This window comes from Urocampus carinirostris, chromosome 14 (genome assembly GCF_059441175.1).
Source record: "Urocampus carinirostris isolate Australia breed hairy pipefish chromosome 14, RoL_Ucar_1.0, whole genome shotgun sequence".
NCBI lineage: Eukaryota > Metazoa > Chordata > Actinopteri > Syngnathiformes > Syngnathidae > Urocampus > Urocampus carinirostris.
The window spans coordinates 4,331,027-4,345,352 of record NC_142362.1 but is presented as its reverse complement, the minus strand read 5'-3'; the positions used below and the strand labels follow the sequence as shown (position 1 = coordinate 4,345,352).

The following is a 14,326-nucleotide window of genomic DNA, read 5'->3' as shown; positions in this document are numbered from 1 at the left end:
TTGGGCTGAGGCACTCATCAAAAAATGCTTGGTTTGCAGCAAGCACACTCTTCCTATCAGGTCAGAGAAATATAACATTTAAGATTGTTGCTATCAAATAAATGACCTGGATTGTGTTCCCAATGATTGTTTGCAATGCGTGCCTGTTTTTATTTTCGACCCAGGTAGTATTTACAAGTCTAAGTTGGCATTTAGGCTACACGCTAAATAACAGCTGAAGCTAAAAAAGTAACAAGGTATTTTGCCAAATAGTATTGATTCGGGAGCAACAATCATAAACGTTTAATTTCTCTTACCTGATATGAAGTGTGCGCTGCAAACCCGAGCACTTTCGATGAGTGCCTCGGTCCAATCTTTTCATTTTAATGCATTTAAGCACAACTCTCTTCTTTTTCTTTGATGAGGTATGTCCTGTAAAACTTCAATTTACTATCACTAACGTTTGTTCATTGATTCTGGCGCACAAACACAAAACATGATGAGAACAAGGAGCAACAACAGCTTCCGTTTTCTCTGTTTTCTGACCAGCGCAAGTATTCTTTTGCCTCCAGGCTAAGCTACTGCGGCTGGATATGTCACAATGTCTTTAGCTGTGTTGTGATTTAGTCAATTATTAGCAGACTTGTCCAGGCAGCTGTCAACCTTAATGAAGCTGTCAATCATAATTAAAAACACACAGGAGTGTGACACAAGAAGTAAACAATACTTTCTAAAAACACAGCTCAATGTACTTTCTAAAGTTGGGAAGCCTGTACAATCACCAAAAAAGGGAAGATAATCGAGCGATTTTTAGACAACAAAGGGTGCTGAAAGAAGTGCGTTTGGCCCCCTGGGTCCCCTTCCCCACCAAAGAATTTATTTTCTTATCCAGTATATGACTTTGTACGCTACACTTTGTGTATGTCTAGTACAGAAAAAACAAAGTTGAGTAGCCCGTACATCAGAAATTCCTGAGCCATGCGACTGATTATAGCAAAGCTCTCCAGTGCCTCGCTTACATTGTGAAGAGGTAGAGAGAGGAGATACGATAGCAGTTCTACTACTTCTATAGAAAATCATAATAACATAAATCCTTCAAATCGTTTTAACAAATATGTTGGCTGGTTAAATATTACTGCGTGGCGTCAAGTGACTTGCGGGTCTTTTTTTTCCCCTATCAACCCGATTACTGTGATGTCTCTTTTGGCCGTTATCAGTTCGATAACTATTGTCCCAATAACTTTTGTGATTTTTTTAATTACTTACGTGGCATTGCTGAACCCGACATACTCGTTTCCAGCCATGTTCTTCAAGAAGTTCATCACCTGTCGGCAAAAGTAGACATTATTATTCATTTCACACTTGCAAACAGTTTCCATCATGAATTCAGGACACTCTCATACTTACGTAGTCAAATTTCTCTGCGTTACCTTCGCCTTGCTGAGGGAATAAAAAACAAAACATTGAGTGGAGTCCTTAAAATGTTTCTCATATGATGAGACTACATAAAAAGTCTAGATAATGAGAAGATAATGAATAGATGTTTCGAAACAGGTGTAAAAATAAATCACAGAATAATGCTATGAGTTAAAGAGAATGTCTACAGATTGCGTTTGGGTTACCAAGAGGGGAATCGTTTGCATGGAGTTTTAGTAGATGTGTTATAAACAAGTTTGTAACAAAATAACAACATTCAATACTTACATTTACCCCAAGAATCTGTTAAAACACCCTGTTTTTTAGTGTGTCTTTTAAGAAAACATTGTCAATGCTTGCAACAAAAATAGGTTATTTTTAACAATATTCTTATCTAGTAATGTACATCACTGATGTTTGCAAAAATAATACCAGGAAATTGATTTTTAAATATGTGCAGTGATGCCTCGGTACTAGAACGACTCTATTTTCAAACAACTCAGCTTTTAAGTAATTAGTGCATTTGTTTAAACGAAAATTGTGTGTGAGATGAGCGCAACACGTGTTAAAATAGATTGGGAGTTTTGTATATTTTCCAAGAAACTCGGTAATTTAGATAAAGAAAATTGAAAAACCGTGAACAGCGATCGAATTGAAGAAGGAAATGATTGCTCAATACGAGAATAGAATACTGGTGTGTGATATCGAAACGCAGCTCAAAGATAGATATTTTTCAAAATATTTTTGCTCTATTACGTGTATTCTTTATAATGTACACGTTTTATAATTAGCATTTTTTAGGTCAGTGCTTCATAATTATTTTCTGTCACACCCTACCCCTGGAAGTAGAAATTCTTTCGAATGTCAGGTCGGGTTAGGAAAGTGTAAAAATAACATTATTGAACTGTTTCAGTGGATACCACATGTGCAGTCCCTTCTCAAGGTTTCTTCATTTTCCTCATGTTGAGGTTTTTGAGTTTTTCCTTGCCCTCATGTTGTTTCCAGATCAGGGGATGGTGTAATAATAGTCTGAAATAATAGTCTGTGCAATAACCTGTGCAGCCCTTTGAGACTCTTTGTGATTAAGGGCTATACAAATAAAAATGACTTGACTTGACTTGGTCAAACACTGATCCCAAACGGATAATGGTAGAGTAACGAAGCATCACTGCATTTTATTTTGAATTCTGAACTAAATAATTTTGCCCCACCCCGCTTTTCTTTTCTTTGGTCATAAAGAATCCCATTCCGTCTTTGTATTGGTCAAATCACTCACAGCATTGTGGGTATGTGCTTTGTACGGCAAATTGTGTTTGCTCAAACGCAACTACAGAAAAGTCAAAGTTGATGAATACATTTCAGACAGTCTGACCCAGGTTTGGTCATATTTGATCACCTTTTCATATGTTGCCTATTAGCACCTCCACAACATTGCAAAAGTAATAAAAGGGACATGCACACGTTATTGATATCGCCGGAACACTCACAAAACCATTTAAAGACGTTCTTACAGGGTACGATGAACTTTTACGTTCTACACTTTAGCCGTGCAGAAGAAATCGAAAACAGAGATACACGGATGGAGTCATTACTACATAGGATTTCTACAGGCTGATTGGAGAAGAGAAGGAAAGGGGGAGCGGGGGAATTGAGGGGGGAGTGCGAGAAAAAAGATATGGAAAAGGAAGAAAAAATTACCAACGTCATTTGACCTGCAGCAGCAGTCATTATTTCCCACAGTTCCTAAGTCTGGAAAATATGCAACATACAAAAACAGCAATAGTATGTAGCCTTCAAGCAGCACCGCAGAACACTTTGGGGGTGGGGTGGCATGGTAAACATCCCATAGTTTCCCCCCACTCAAATTACAGCCTACAGGCAAAAATATTGTATGGTATCTACAAAAAGAAACACTTTCTGGCCAGCATTTCACAGCTGCTGGTGGCTGATGTGCATTTTGGGGAAACACCTGAATAGCTAAATAGTTTGCTCAGTTTGGCTATTATCACAACAACCGTGAGCAAAGGTAATAGATATTTGGCTATTAAACCCAAATATTTCACCCAGCCATCCATTTTCTAACGCATAGGAGGCCTTGGCAAACTACAGCTCGTGGGCCAAATAAGGCCCTTAATTTCGCCTGCAGAATTAAAAAGTATATAATTCTTCTCCATTAGCCACAATACCCACGTTATCCCGATGGATAGCGCACCCAAGTCACTTTGACTGTTTTGGGAGAACACCATCTGATCCCAGCGGCACGATTGGTGACATTATTGCACAACCGGAATAACGTGATGCTTTCATACATGCTTAGACCCAATCGTGCAGCAGGAACAGATGGTCTACCAGCATAACTTGTTTTACTTTTTAGCTCAGTTTCATTTTAGCAGTTAATCCCTTCAGTAAAAATGAGCAACGCTAGGAAAATGAAAAATGGGCAGTGTCCCGTCAAGATTTGAGAATTGATGAGAACGATTATGATGTAATAGGCAGCTGCGATGCACGCAACTTCAAAGTGTTAAACGAGTGCTAATTATTTGGTGTCAATTATTGAGGAAACTTTGTCTTGTGGCATTTAATAAGCTCGTACATAAATTGTGCTTATTTGCCAATGTATCCCACGACCATGATTGTCCATGGTGTCCTATTGTGCACCCCCCCATACACACAGATCCTTTATGAAGCATCTAAACTGTACATTCAAGTGTGCTCTCTGCAAGGCCTGCATTCAAATTATGCAAATGTCATGGCGACATTTTACTAATGCTATCCATATCTTATAAATACTAAAGTGTATTGCTCCAAAAATCTGATGTGACTCCAAAAAAAAAAAAAATCAGAGCTTACCCTATTGCATTGCATGTATTTCAATGCATTTGATCGAATTTAGTGCTGGAAATCTTTTATTTTGCTTTATTTTTCAAAGATTAAAAAACAATTTCAGAAAAGTATTGACTTGCAACTTTCCCTTAACTGATACTTCAATTCAAATCAATCTTTTTTTCCCCCTTCTGGCCTGGCTTCCCTGCCAAATTTCAGAATCCAATGCTTGCAAGTTAAAAGTCTGCCAACCCAAAAACTACACGCCCCCAAAAAACAAAGAACTATCAGTAGCAACTTTTCAACTACATACTATGCAATGCAAATCAAAACATTGATTGGAAGCATGTCAACCTTTATGTTGCAGGTCAAAGTAACTGCTTAAAGCCCCCAAATATTTTTTAACAACAAATCTTTCTATAATGCATCAAATTGACATTGACAGGATGGTTGAGGAAGCCAAATAGATGACTATAATGCCAAATAGCAGCATTTTAAACCGGCACTCATAGAAATATTTAAAATGTCGGACGTTCAATTTTAAAGAGGGTTGGCGTTTGATTTCAGAGACTTTTTCATCGTACTATATTTCCAAATATTTGCTGTCAATATGTTTATGTCTGTGTGGATTTGAAATCTGGATTTTGTAAGGTACCTCAAGGAAGATTCTTAACAATTTCAGGCTTGATTTACAGTAATTGCATGCTCAAGTCCTAATTTACAGTTGGCTGCCTAGATGATCAACAATTACATTTGAAGTGAGAACACAAGTGAAAAAAATTATACAGATCCTCATATCTCAACACCAGGAAGTGATCAAAACATGTAAATACAAAAAAAAAATCTAAATATGACATAATGCTAAGTTGACTTGGACTGATTTGTCTACAGTGGAAAAACTTGTTATCATGTGTTTAATTATATTTGTGTACATGTGTATCGTTGTCTTTTAGCTCACACTACCAGAGGCTTCATTCTGACCTCTAGATATCTGAATCCACGTGTTGACCTAACATTGTGCAAAAATCCAGGGCACTCAAAACATGCAACGTCAATCGAGTTGTCATCACCAACACAACACATCCTATCCAAGAAGGGTCGGAAATTCTTTAGAAGAATTCAGTTAGGTGTATTGCGTAACATCGGCAAAACGTTTCAGTTTCAATCAAATCCATAAATGCTAGAATTTGATCTTTTTAGTGTTGAAAAGAGTGAAACTATTCCCTTTTATCATGAAGACAACATGAAGCGAGAACAAGAATGAGTGCTTTGCCTTTACCTTTATCAGGGAAGTACAAACAATAGCGCCAGCGTTCACCATAGGATTGTGGGGCTTATCTGCAAACCAACATAAAAAAATAAAATCGGTCAATATATGGCACGAGGACAAATCGCTAACTTGCCCTTGAAGAGCGAGCCAGCATTTGCCAAGTTTGTAAACAATATGTCGTAAGATCCATAACAAGCTTGTAAAGCCTCGAACATTCCAGTTTGTTTTGAGGTTAATCATTTGTCATTGGCTGAACGCAAAATGACAAAACCGCCCTAAAACAATGCGGTCAAGCGGGTACCGCGCTAAACCACATGTTGCGGCAGGTAGGTGAGGTTTTTCAGGAATTGCATCGCCTTGAACTCTTCAACTGCAGAATTTGCATAACAAGGCTGTTAAAGCCCAAAAGCAATATTATGATAACATTAATAGGGATGCATCAAATGTTTAGCACCAGAAATATTTCTGCCGTAAATGACCAAAAGTACATTTAAAGTTTCTTCCGGAACAACTATAAACCGAAAACAAAACAAAAAATTCTTGTGTTGGCGTCACGACTGAAGTGAGGCGTGCCATGTGAAGCTAGCTTTCACTCAGAGCGAGCTAAGTATCTTTCTTTTGTACACGAGAAAGAAGGAGATGGAGGTAAAAAAAGTGAGCTTTGTCAAGTTTTTTACTAACGACATTTTCTTAAAAGCACACATGTCCACTTTTTGTTTTCCCATAGCCTTGTTTAGGCTAATGTTCACATGCAAACACTACAGAGATAAATTACTAAATCCATCCATTATCTGCACCGCTTATCCTCAGTAGGGTCGCGGGGACTGTCTTCGGGCAGTGGACACCCTGAACTGGTTGGCAGCCAGTCGCAGGGCACACAGAGAGACAACTCACTTGCTCATTCAACACCTAGGGACAATTTGGACCGGCCAATTCACCTGAAATGCATGTTTTTGGAATGTGGGAGGAAACCGGAGTGCCTGGAGGAAACCCACGCAAGAACGGGGAGAACATGCAAACTCCTCAGAGGTGGTTCAATCTCATGACCTCAGAACTGTGCCGCACACGCGCTAACCACTGCGCTGCCATGCTGCCCCTAAATTACTAGAGCTTAGCAGTATTACTTCATGAACACGTACTATGTGTGTGACTTAGTCTTTTCAAAGTGTGAAGCACATTGTAAAGCACTTTGGGAGGTCTTCAGTGACTTGAAAAGCGCTATTTAAATGCAAACCATCGTCATCATCGTCCCTGAAACCGATTGGCTCATGCTGAGTTATGTGTAGCAAGAGTTAAATTGAATATTTCGTTTTTTTCATCTCTGCGAATATGCAAGCGCGACTTGTTTGTTGCACTGTACTACTCCGACTACCGTACAATCGCCATTGCCGGTTCTCTTTCTTTGTCACTATTTGCCGTTATGTCAATTAAAAGCCAAAATGCCTAAATAAACATAAGCTTATTCAAACAGGACAATGTTCAGTGCAGCACTTTTAATTGAAACTCATTTTGGATCTCTTAATAGTTTCATTCATCTGCCGCACTTTAGTCAGGTATTTTATTTCAAAGCGTTTTTTTGTTTTATTATATATTATGCCTATTAAGCAAGTCAGGGCAAAATAAATGTTTTAATTCGGAGGGGGATGGGGGTAAATTGTTTTTGGTGTTGCTTTTCTGTTCCTTCGGCAAAAGATTACACATTTTAGGTTTTGGTGCATCCTTAAAAATAGCAACAGATGTATTTGCTTGGAACAAATGGATGAAGAGAAAACATTCAAATGTCATTGTGAAGCAAGTGGATTCCAACAAGTCAACGCTAGTTACCGTCTTCATCCAGAAAAAGCTTGTTGAAACGCAAACCGCTGGGCTCCTTCCCGATAAAACTGTGGACGTAGTCGGTGCCGTGGTCGTGAACGGCCACAGCGTACTTGAGAGGCTTGACGCACGATTGCAGACAGAAGGGAACCTTGGTGTCGCCTACGGTGTGTCTACAAACAAAACAAACGTTCCATTTTCCACTGAGGGACCAAAATAGAAAGGGCGAAAACAATCGGAGCGTGCTCCATCTGTCTTGTATACCGCATCAGTTTTCGATTGGCACTGAACAAGTTCGTCAAGCACCGAACTTTGGCAAAATCTCAACTTCGAATCAAAATCAACCCCAACTAACACGATAGTCGACTCCTGGCATGAAGTCCTTGAGACTCCTTTGTCTCAGGTTTATCGCAAAACTTCTGTTTTCAAATAAAAACTAAATGCCCGGTTTTCTTGTTCAATATCAAGGGGGGAAACTAATTAGTTGCATTCCTTTTGGCTTCTGTGCAAACTCTAAATATAATGAAACGGGTGATTAGGGCAATGACCCCTATCGTTTACTACCAGTTTATCTTTATGATTGCATGCCAAGGGAATTTCACTTCCAGTGCCAAGAACACGCTGTTTCAAACAACAATTAAAATGGTGACAACAATAAATGACGACCATAAAATTCATATTAGACAGCTTTTTTTCAGTCTCTTTCAGTGAGATTTTAGGATTCCTCTTTAAAAAAATTGACTACTAACTTCCCTGCCGCTGTCTTGAAGACTATAAGATCATCCTTTATCAACTTTTATTTTTCTACTCTCATCTAAAAAAAAAAATCAGACTAGTATCTTTACCACCTCTAAACTCAATCCTGTAATCAGACTCAGACTTACCTCTGGCCATCAACCGTACACAGAGACACAGCCCACATGTCAGGACTGAACTTGGCAAGTTGAGGAATGTAGTCGGCAACCTAAGAAATAGAGAAATTAAAGTAAGGCAACACCCAAAGCTACAGCTCGATGTTTAAAGTGACAGTGTGTAACAAGTCACCGCTAAAGGGTCGTTGTCAATTAAAATGGACTTGAAGCTTGTGCGATCGAGAAGGACGAACCACGGAAGCCCGAAGGATATCAATTGGCAAAATATAATAGTCCACCTACTGTATATAATATATTGGTGAGCATAGATGAATTTCAGCCAGCCATTTATGTTAACCGCTAGCAACGACAAAAGACTGAGCGAGCTGAATTCACTTGAAGAGGCTGAAAAGAATTAAGCTTGAGTTGATCAGAGCTGGTGTTTGTGGCTAAAAGCAGAAGCTACTAAAAATGCCAGTAAAAGATTGGATCGGTCATGCTTCCCGACCCTGAATTACTGAACTCAGCTGTGAAATAAGAGTGAAACTGAAGTAGGAAGCAGGAACAGCCAACAATAACAATAGCGGCTAGCAGCGAGCCATAGCCTGCAGCCAAGTGGGCAGCGTGAGTGGCTAGAGAGGGAAACAGTGAAAGGGGGGGTAGAGATCCCTGAATGATGGGACTTGGTGACCATCACATGCAGGGCTCAGCTATGGAGGTTAAGTGGCTGTTGCGAGATAAATTAAAAAAAAAACATAAAGATCAGGTACCTTGGAAAAACACTCATTCAGGCTTCCGTAGTAGTCAGATCGCAAACATGCCAACTTCTTCAAGTTGTGGAATAGAATGACAAATGTTTGAACACTATAATCGCATTCATGAGATAGTACATGTGTTTTTGCCTATTATTTGAATCAATCACGTTTTATTTAAACAAATCAAGTATTTTTACCTTACCAAGGGTCTCTATATACAGTATAATACACACTGGTGCTTTAAGGGTCAGTGGAAAGGTGACACTGCCAACATGAATCCTTGAATTATGACACAAACAGTGACAGCAGCCATCTTTTTTTGCTTTCAAGGCAAATTCAATGCATGATCATGAAAATGGGGAAAAAAACAGTGGGAACGAAATCTACAATAACTGGCCTATCTGTCAAAATCAGTTCAGTTGTTTTTTTAAGGCACTACAAGCAATCAAGCCATTTTTTTATGTCAACTAGCGAACCGGTGAAGGAGTCGTGAATCTAACCTGCCCTTCAGAGAGCGGTTTGGCTCTCTCGTAGAGCTCGTCAATGTGGGAAGTGAAGGACTGGAAGTCTGGGATGACGAACTTCTTGCGGAAGGCCTGCGTGAGCAGGACAATGTTGCTCTGGACACACCTGATGGACAAAACCACACAAACAGCATGCTCAAACACGGCGCCCGCATGCACCCGAGGGAGGGGGGGACGGAAAGTTTGCCGATCGAGTTTGCAACTCCGATCCGGGAAACGCTTTCCGTAGGGTTTGTCGATGAAAAGGCTTCATCGACAAAATGGTGGTCCATCGGTGCCCCCGGCTGCCATGGACCAGATTGAGATGATGTGTGCCCATGTACCTTATGCACTGTCCTACATCTACACTTAAAAAGGAGAACTTGAAGGCAACCCACTTCTTGAACTGATGCCTGTCCAATGTGACGCCATCTGCTGTGGTCTTTAAGGTTTCCTTGAGTGTGTCCATACATTCCTTTAATCTGGGATCTCCTGTGCGAAGTCCTGTGGTTTTAAGAGCCTGGAGATAAGGGAAAAAGAAATCATTTTTTATCATGCCATTCACATGGAATGGAAAAGTGCTTCATAAGTTATTGTTGGCCATTGGCTAATTTGTCATAAGGCTCAATCCAAAGCGTAAAGTGGAAAAGTAAGCAGGGTTACTACAGCCGAAAGCAAGATAGATGGATAGATACTTTATTCATCCCCGTAAGGAAATTCACAATTCCAGCAGTATCCTTGTGTTGAAAAATAAATAATAAAATAAAGATATAGAATACAAAAATACCCAATATAACGTTTTGCTATAGACTCTATAGCAGGGGTCGGGAACCTACGGCTCGCGAGCCATATATGGCTCTTTCTATGAGTACCTGTGGCTCAGAGACAAATTTGACTGCATGCAAATTTTCTCCATCTCGTCCAAAACATAAGCTATTAAACCTGTTCAGATACACGCAGAGGCAAACCAAACTTAACAACGGAGCAGTACTTCGCAGTATATATAGGGCACGTTTTTCACTACAATTTACAGTCAAGGTGTCACAAAAAAAAAAAAAAAACCTTGTTCTGGCTGTACAACGCTAAATAATCCGTTATATAAAACATCACTATATTATCTGTCTTCAGTGTTCAGATACCTTATGATGAATCCACAGAACAAACTATGAATACGCCAAAACACCAGAAGAGAACTTAAAGTTTTTTGATTGGGTGAGTGGGAGGGATGGGTGGAGCTATGCAAAAAGTGCAAGCACTCCCTCCCATCTCTCGCCCTACGCCGTCTGCGCCATAGATAAGCACATCAGGCTCCCTGTTTGCAGAATGTTGTGACGTTTTTACAAAATAACTGCTTACATCTGGTTTTGAAACCAATATGTATGAAAAAAAGGGTCAAAATGAGTTTAACCGATCTTGAGTAATAGCAAGAAAGAGACAAGTTTAAAGTGGTATGGTTGTTGATTTTGGGACACGGGCTCTGGCATTATACTCTTTTCATAATTTTTATCAAATCATCAAAAGTAAATGTGCTGAAGACTAAGCTTTTGTCTGGGGCGCGGGTTTAGCAATTTAGTAAATTTGTCTCATAATATATGGTGTGGCTCTTTCCCAAAATAAAATTGATATATTTTGCTTTTATGGCTCTTTGAGTCAAAAAGGTTCCCGACCCCTGCTCTATAGTATAGAGTATTAAATAGTGCTACGTAAAATACACACTGTAATAAAAATAAGGTAATATGCAAATGTGGGGGTGGGGTCTAATGTGGGCTTTTACTCCCCCGGGTGGAGTTAAAGAGCCTCATGGCATGAGGAAGAAATGATCTCCTCAGTCTGTCCGTGGAACAAGACTGTGACAGCAGTCTGTCGCTGAAGCAGCTCTTCTGTTTGGAGATGATGCTGTGTAGTGGATGTAATGAATTGTCCATGATTGATCGCAGCTAGTTCAGTGCTCATCTCTTAGCTACAGTTGTCAGGCTGTAGTTGGCAAGTTCAAGTAAAATTGAAGGCTTTTAAAGACTATTTAATGCCTTGAAATCAAATTTAAGACCAAGTCCACCCAAAAAAAAATTGAAACGGACCAAAAATCACCACATGAATTGGAGGCAATTTTAAACACGTTTATTTAAATTTGTTTTTTAATTCACATTTTGGTCGATTTGAAAACACACCCTCTGAAAAACATAGCTCTCTCCAAAGTTTTAGACATTGAAAAGAATAAATAAAAAGGATATTTAATTTACATCATGGATCCTCAGTCGAAACTGGCAGGTAACTACTAATTCCATAGAACTCTACATTGATGAGCATTTTTATCATGAATCATGACAAATATGACTTTTAACAAATCTTTTTAGTTCAAACAAAAATAAATATTATGTGTTCACATTTAAGACTCTTGTAAATTGAATTTAGGACATATTAATGCCAATTAAGGCATTATTTTTAGAATAATGAATTTAATGCTTTTAAAAACTTTTTTCAAGCATCCGCGGTAAGGGACACTAGCCCCTTTTCACCGACTCAGCCCAGGAGCGCCCTAGCTTCTCCTTAGCCATGCCTTCTCGGCATTACTAGTTGGAAGCAATTGTGTGAGGAAAATAAACCAATTATATGTGTTTATGTTGTGAGATTGAACGTAAATTCCTACCGAGGGCATTAAATGATAAAGAAAAGGATACGGGTTTTGCAGTAAAGAGGAGGAAGAATGAACCAGTGAGACGCAGTACTCATCTTTCGGCATGCTTATTTCTCAGGCATTTAAACATGAGTTAAATGTTGTAACAAGTTAATATATTATGGTTTTGAAGTGACTAATTACATACACATATACATACATACATAAAAAATGTGAAATGAAATAGGAATTAACCATTAAGTGATGACAAGGTAATCAGTTCCCAATTCCTAGAGAAATTGTTCCCCTCACCCAAAAAGTGGAAGGGGAAGGAGAAAGAGGAAGTAATTGGATTGAGTCATACATTTTGGTACTCCAAAACAAAACCTCTAGTTCAGGTTCATTTTTAAAGACCTTATAAATGGATAGAACATGATCAACCTCCTGTTTTGTTTTGTAAGACAAATTTTAGAAAGCATTTTAATATTAGTGTCAGGGTCAATGTTTCTGTAAAAAAAAGGTTCACAGAAAAATGTAATTAATTGTAAATGAGGCATTATACATATTGATATGTGCCAGTGCCAAGAGACATTGTCTTGTGTTCTGTGAGAAAGTGCCCAATTCTTTGCAAAAAAGCATGCCATTGTTCAATATCTTTTTTACAGTCATAAGCTGAGTGATTGTAACATTCATCCGTATCAGTAGGTGACAGCAGATTGCTATTTTTTCATTCTTTTAACATACTATTTATATGCTCATGAGGTTTTATAGGGAAATATATCCATCCATCCATACATTATCTGTACCGCTTATCCTCAGTAGGGTCGCGGGGGTGCTGGAGCCCATCCCAGCTATCTTCGGGCAGTGGGCAGGGGACATCCTGAACTAGTTGCTAGTCACAGGGAACACAGAGACAGACAACTCGCCCGCTCATTCACACCTAGGGACAATTCGGACCGGCCAATTAGCCTAACATGCATGTTTTTCGGAATGTGGGAGGAAACCTGAGTGCCCGAAGGAAACCCAACCAAGCACGGAGAGAACATGCAAACTCCACACATGAGGTTAGATCTCATGACCTAAGAACTGTGACGCACGCGCGCTAACCACTGCGCCGTCGTGCTGCCCCAGGGAAATATATATAACGACTTATTTTATTTGAAATGAAAATGTTAAGTTTGAACTTAAGTAGACACTCAAAATAAAGAGAAGACATCAATGGATTTTGAACTTGCAAGAAGAGGCCTTCAAATAAAGGAAGTCCAACCTGCTCAAAAGGCCTTCTTCCACTGAGCCCTTTTTTATTTCATGTTTACCTTTTGCACATAAAAATAACAAAAATACATCAAATAATGTAACAATCTTGCATGATTTTGATGATTTATTCTAGATAGGTAGTAATTAAAAATCCTCTGGCTGATACTTTTTGTTCATTTTAAGTATTATTTTTGCTATGTTTGATTTTTTTATGTTTCTATAAAACAAAAATTCAAAATGACAGCAAAATTATACACCAAAATTAAAGTTTTACCTCCTGAGGCACGATAACCACAAGAATTTTTTGACTTTTTTGCACTACTGGCAGTTCTTTATAGCTAGCCACTCCTTGCACATCTATTCTCCTCTGCACTATCGTACCACAGTGTTATTGTTACTGTTTACCTGACTTGTTTACCTGACTGCCCATTTTGCACATCTGGTTAGCTGCTCCTCTTGCACTCTTTGCACTACTGTAAAATACTATACATAGCCATAATTATTTAGTATATTATTAGTACTTCAGTACTCCAACTCAATACAACATTTTATTTATATCTGTACATTCAAGGAAACTGCGGGTCAGATGTATCGACATTTCGTTCTGTATACACGTGTACTAGAATGACAAAGTAGATCTGAATCTGAATCTGAATTTAAGCATTATGATAATCTAAGCTAAAAAAACAACAACACAAAACTAGCGCTGGGTATTAATTTTATACATTTCTGAAGGACTGCGTGCCTTGAGAATTGTTTAATTTAAAAAAAGTGCACCTCGTCTCCGAAAAATTTGAAAAACACCGACTTACCGAGATAAATTTATGTGCCGGAATGGTTTCTTGACCTTCGGCGACCGTGTAGAAAAGCAAATCCTCCAGACTGGGTAGGATGCCAGCATTTCTTCGCCTAAGTGGGGAAAAACAATATGTTTATGATTATATTTGCCGTGTGCAGGTACATCCTATCGTGCGTTGTTATGTACACAGGACACTAAAAGAGTCATTCAGACAGCAGCGCGGTGATAGCGGAATTGGGTCACT

The 14,326-nt window shown here is 38.9% G+C and overlaps 1 protein-coding gene across 3 annotated transcripts in view; it reads right to left on the bottom strand.

Moving 5' to 3' along the window:
* Positions 1–14,326, bottom strand: part of glsb (glutaminase b) — a 49,263-nt gene that overhangs the window by 21,547 nt on the left and 13,390 nt on the right. For all 3 annotated transcript variants that reach the window (XM_088353382.1, XM_088353383.1, XM_088353381.1), the window contains exons 2-9: positions 14,096–14,192; positions 9,811–9,932; positions 9,410–9,539; positions 8,188–8,267; positions 7,313–7,476; positions 5,498–5,556; positions 1,387–1,419; positions 1,246–1,304 (exon numbers count right to left, since the gene is read on the bottom strand). In XM_088353382.1, the coding sequence (XP_088209508.1) occupies positions 1,246–1,304; positions 1,387–1,419; positions 5,498–5,556; positions 7,313–7,476; positions 8,188–8,267; positions 9,410–9,539; positions 9,811–9,932; positions 14,096–14,192 (744 nt within the window). The remainder of the gene's footprint in view (positions 1–1,245; positions 1,305–1,386; positions 1,420–5,497; positions 5,557–7,312; positions 7,477–8,187; positions 8,268–9,409; positions 9,540–9,810; positions 9,933–14,095; positions 14,193–14,326) is intronic.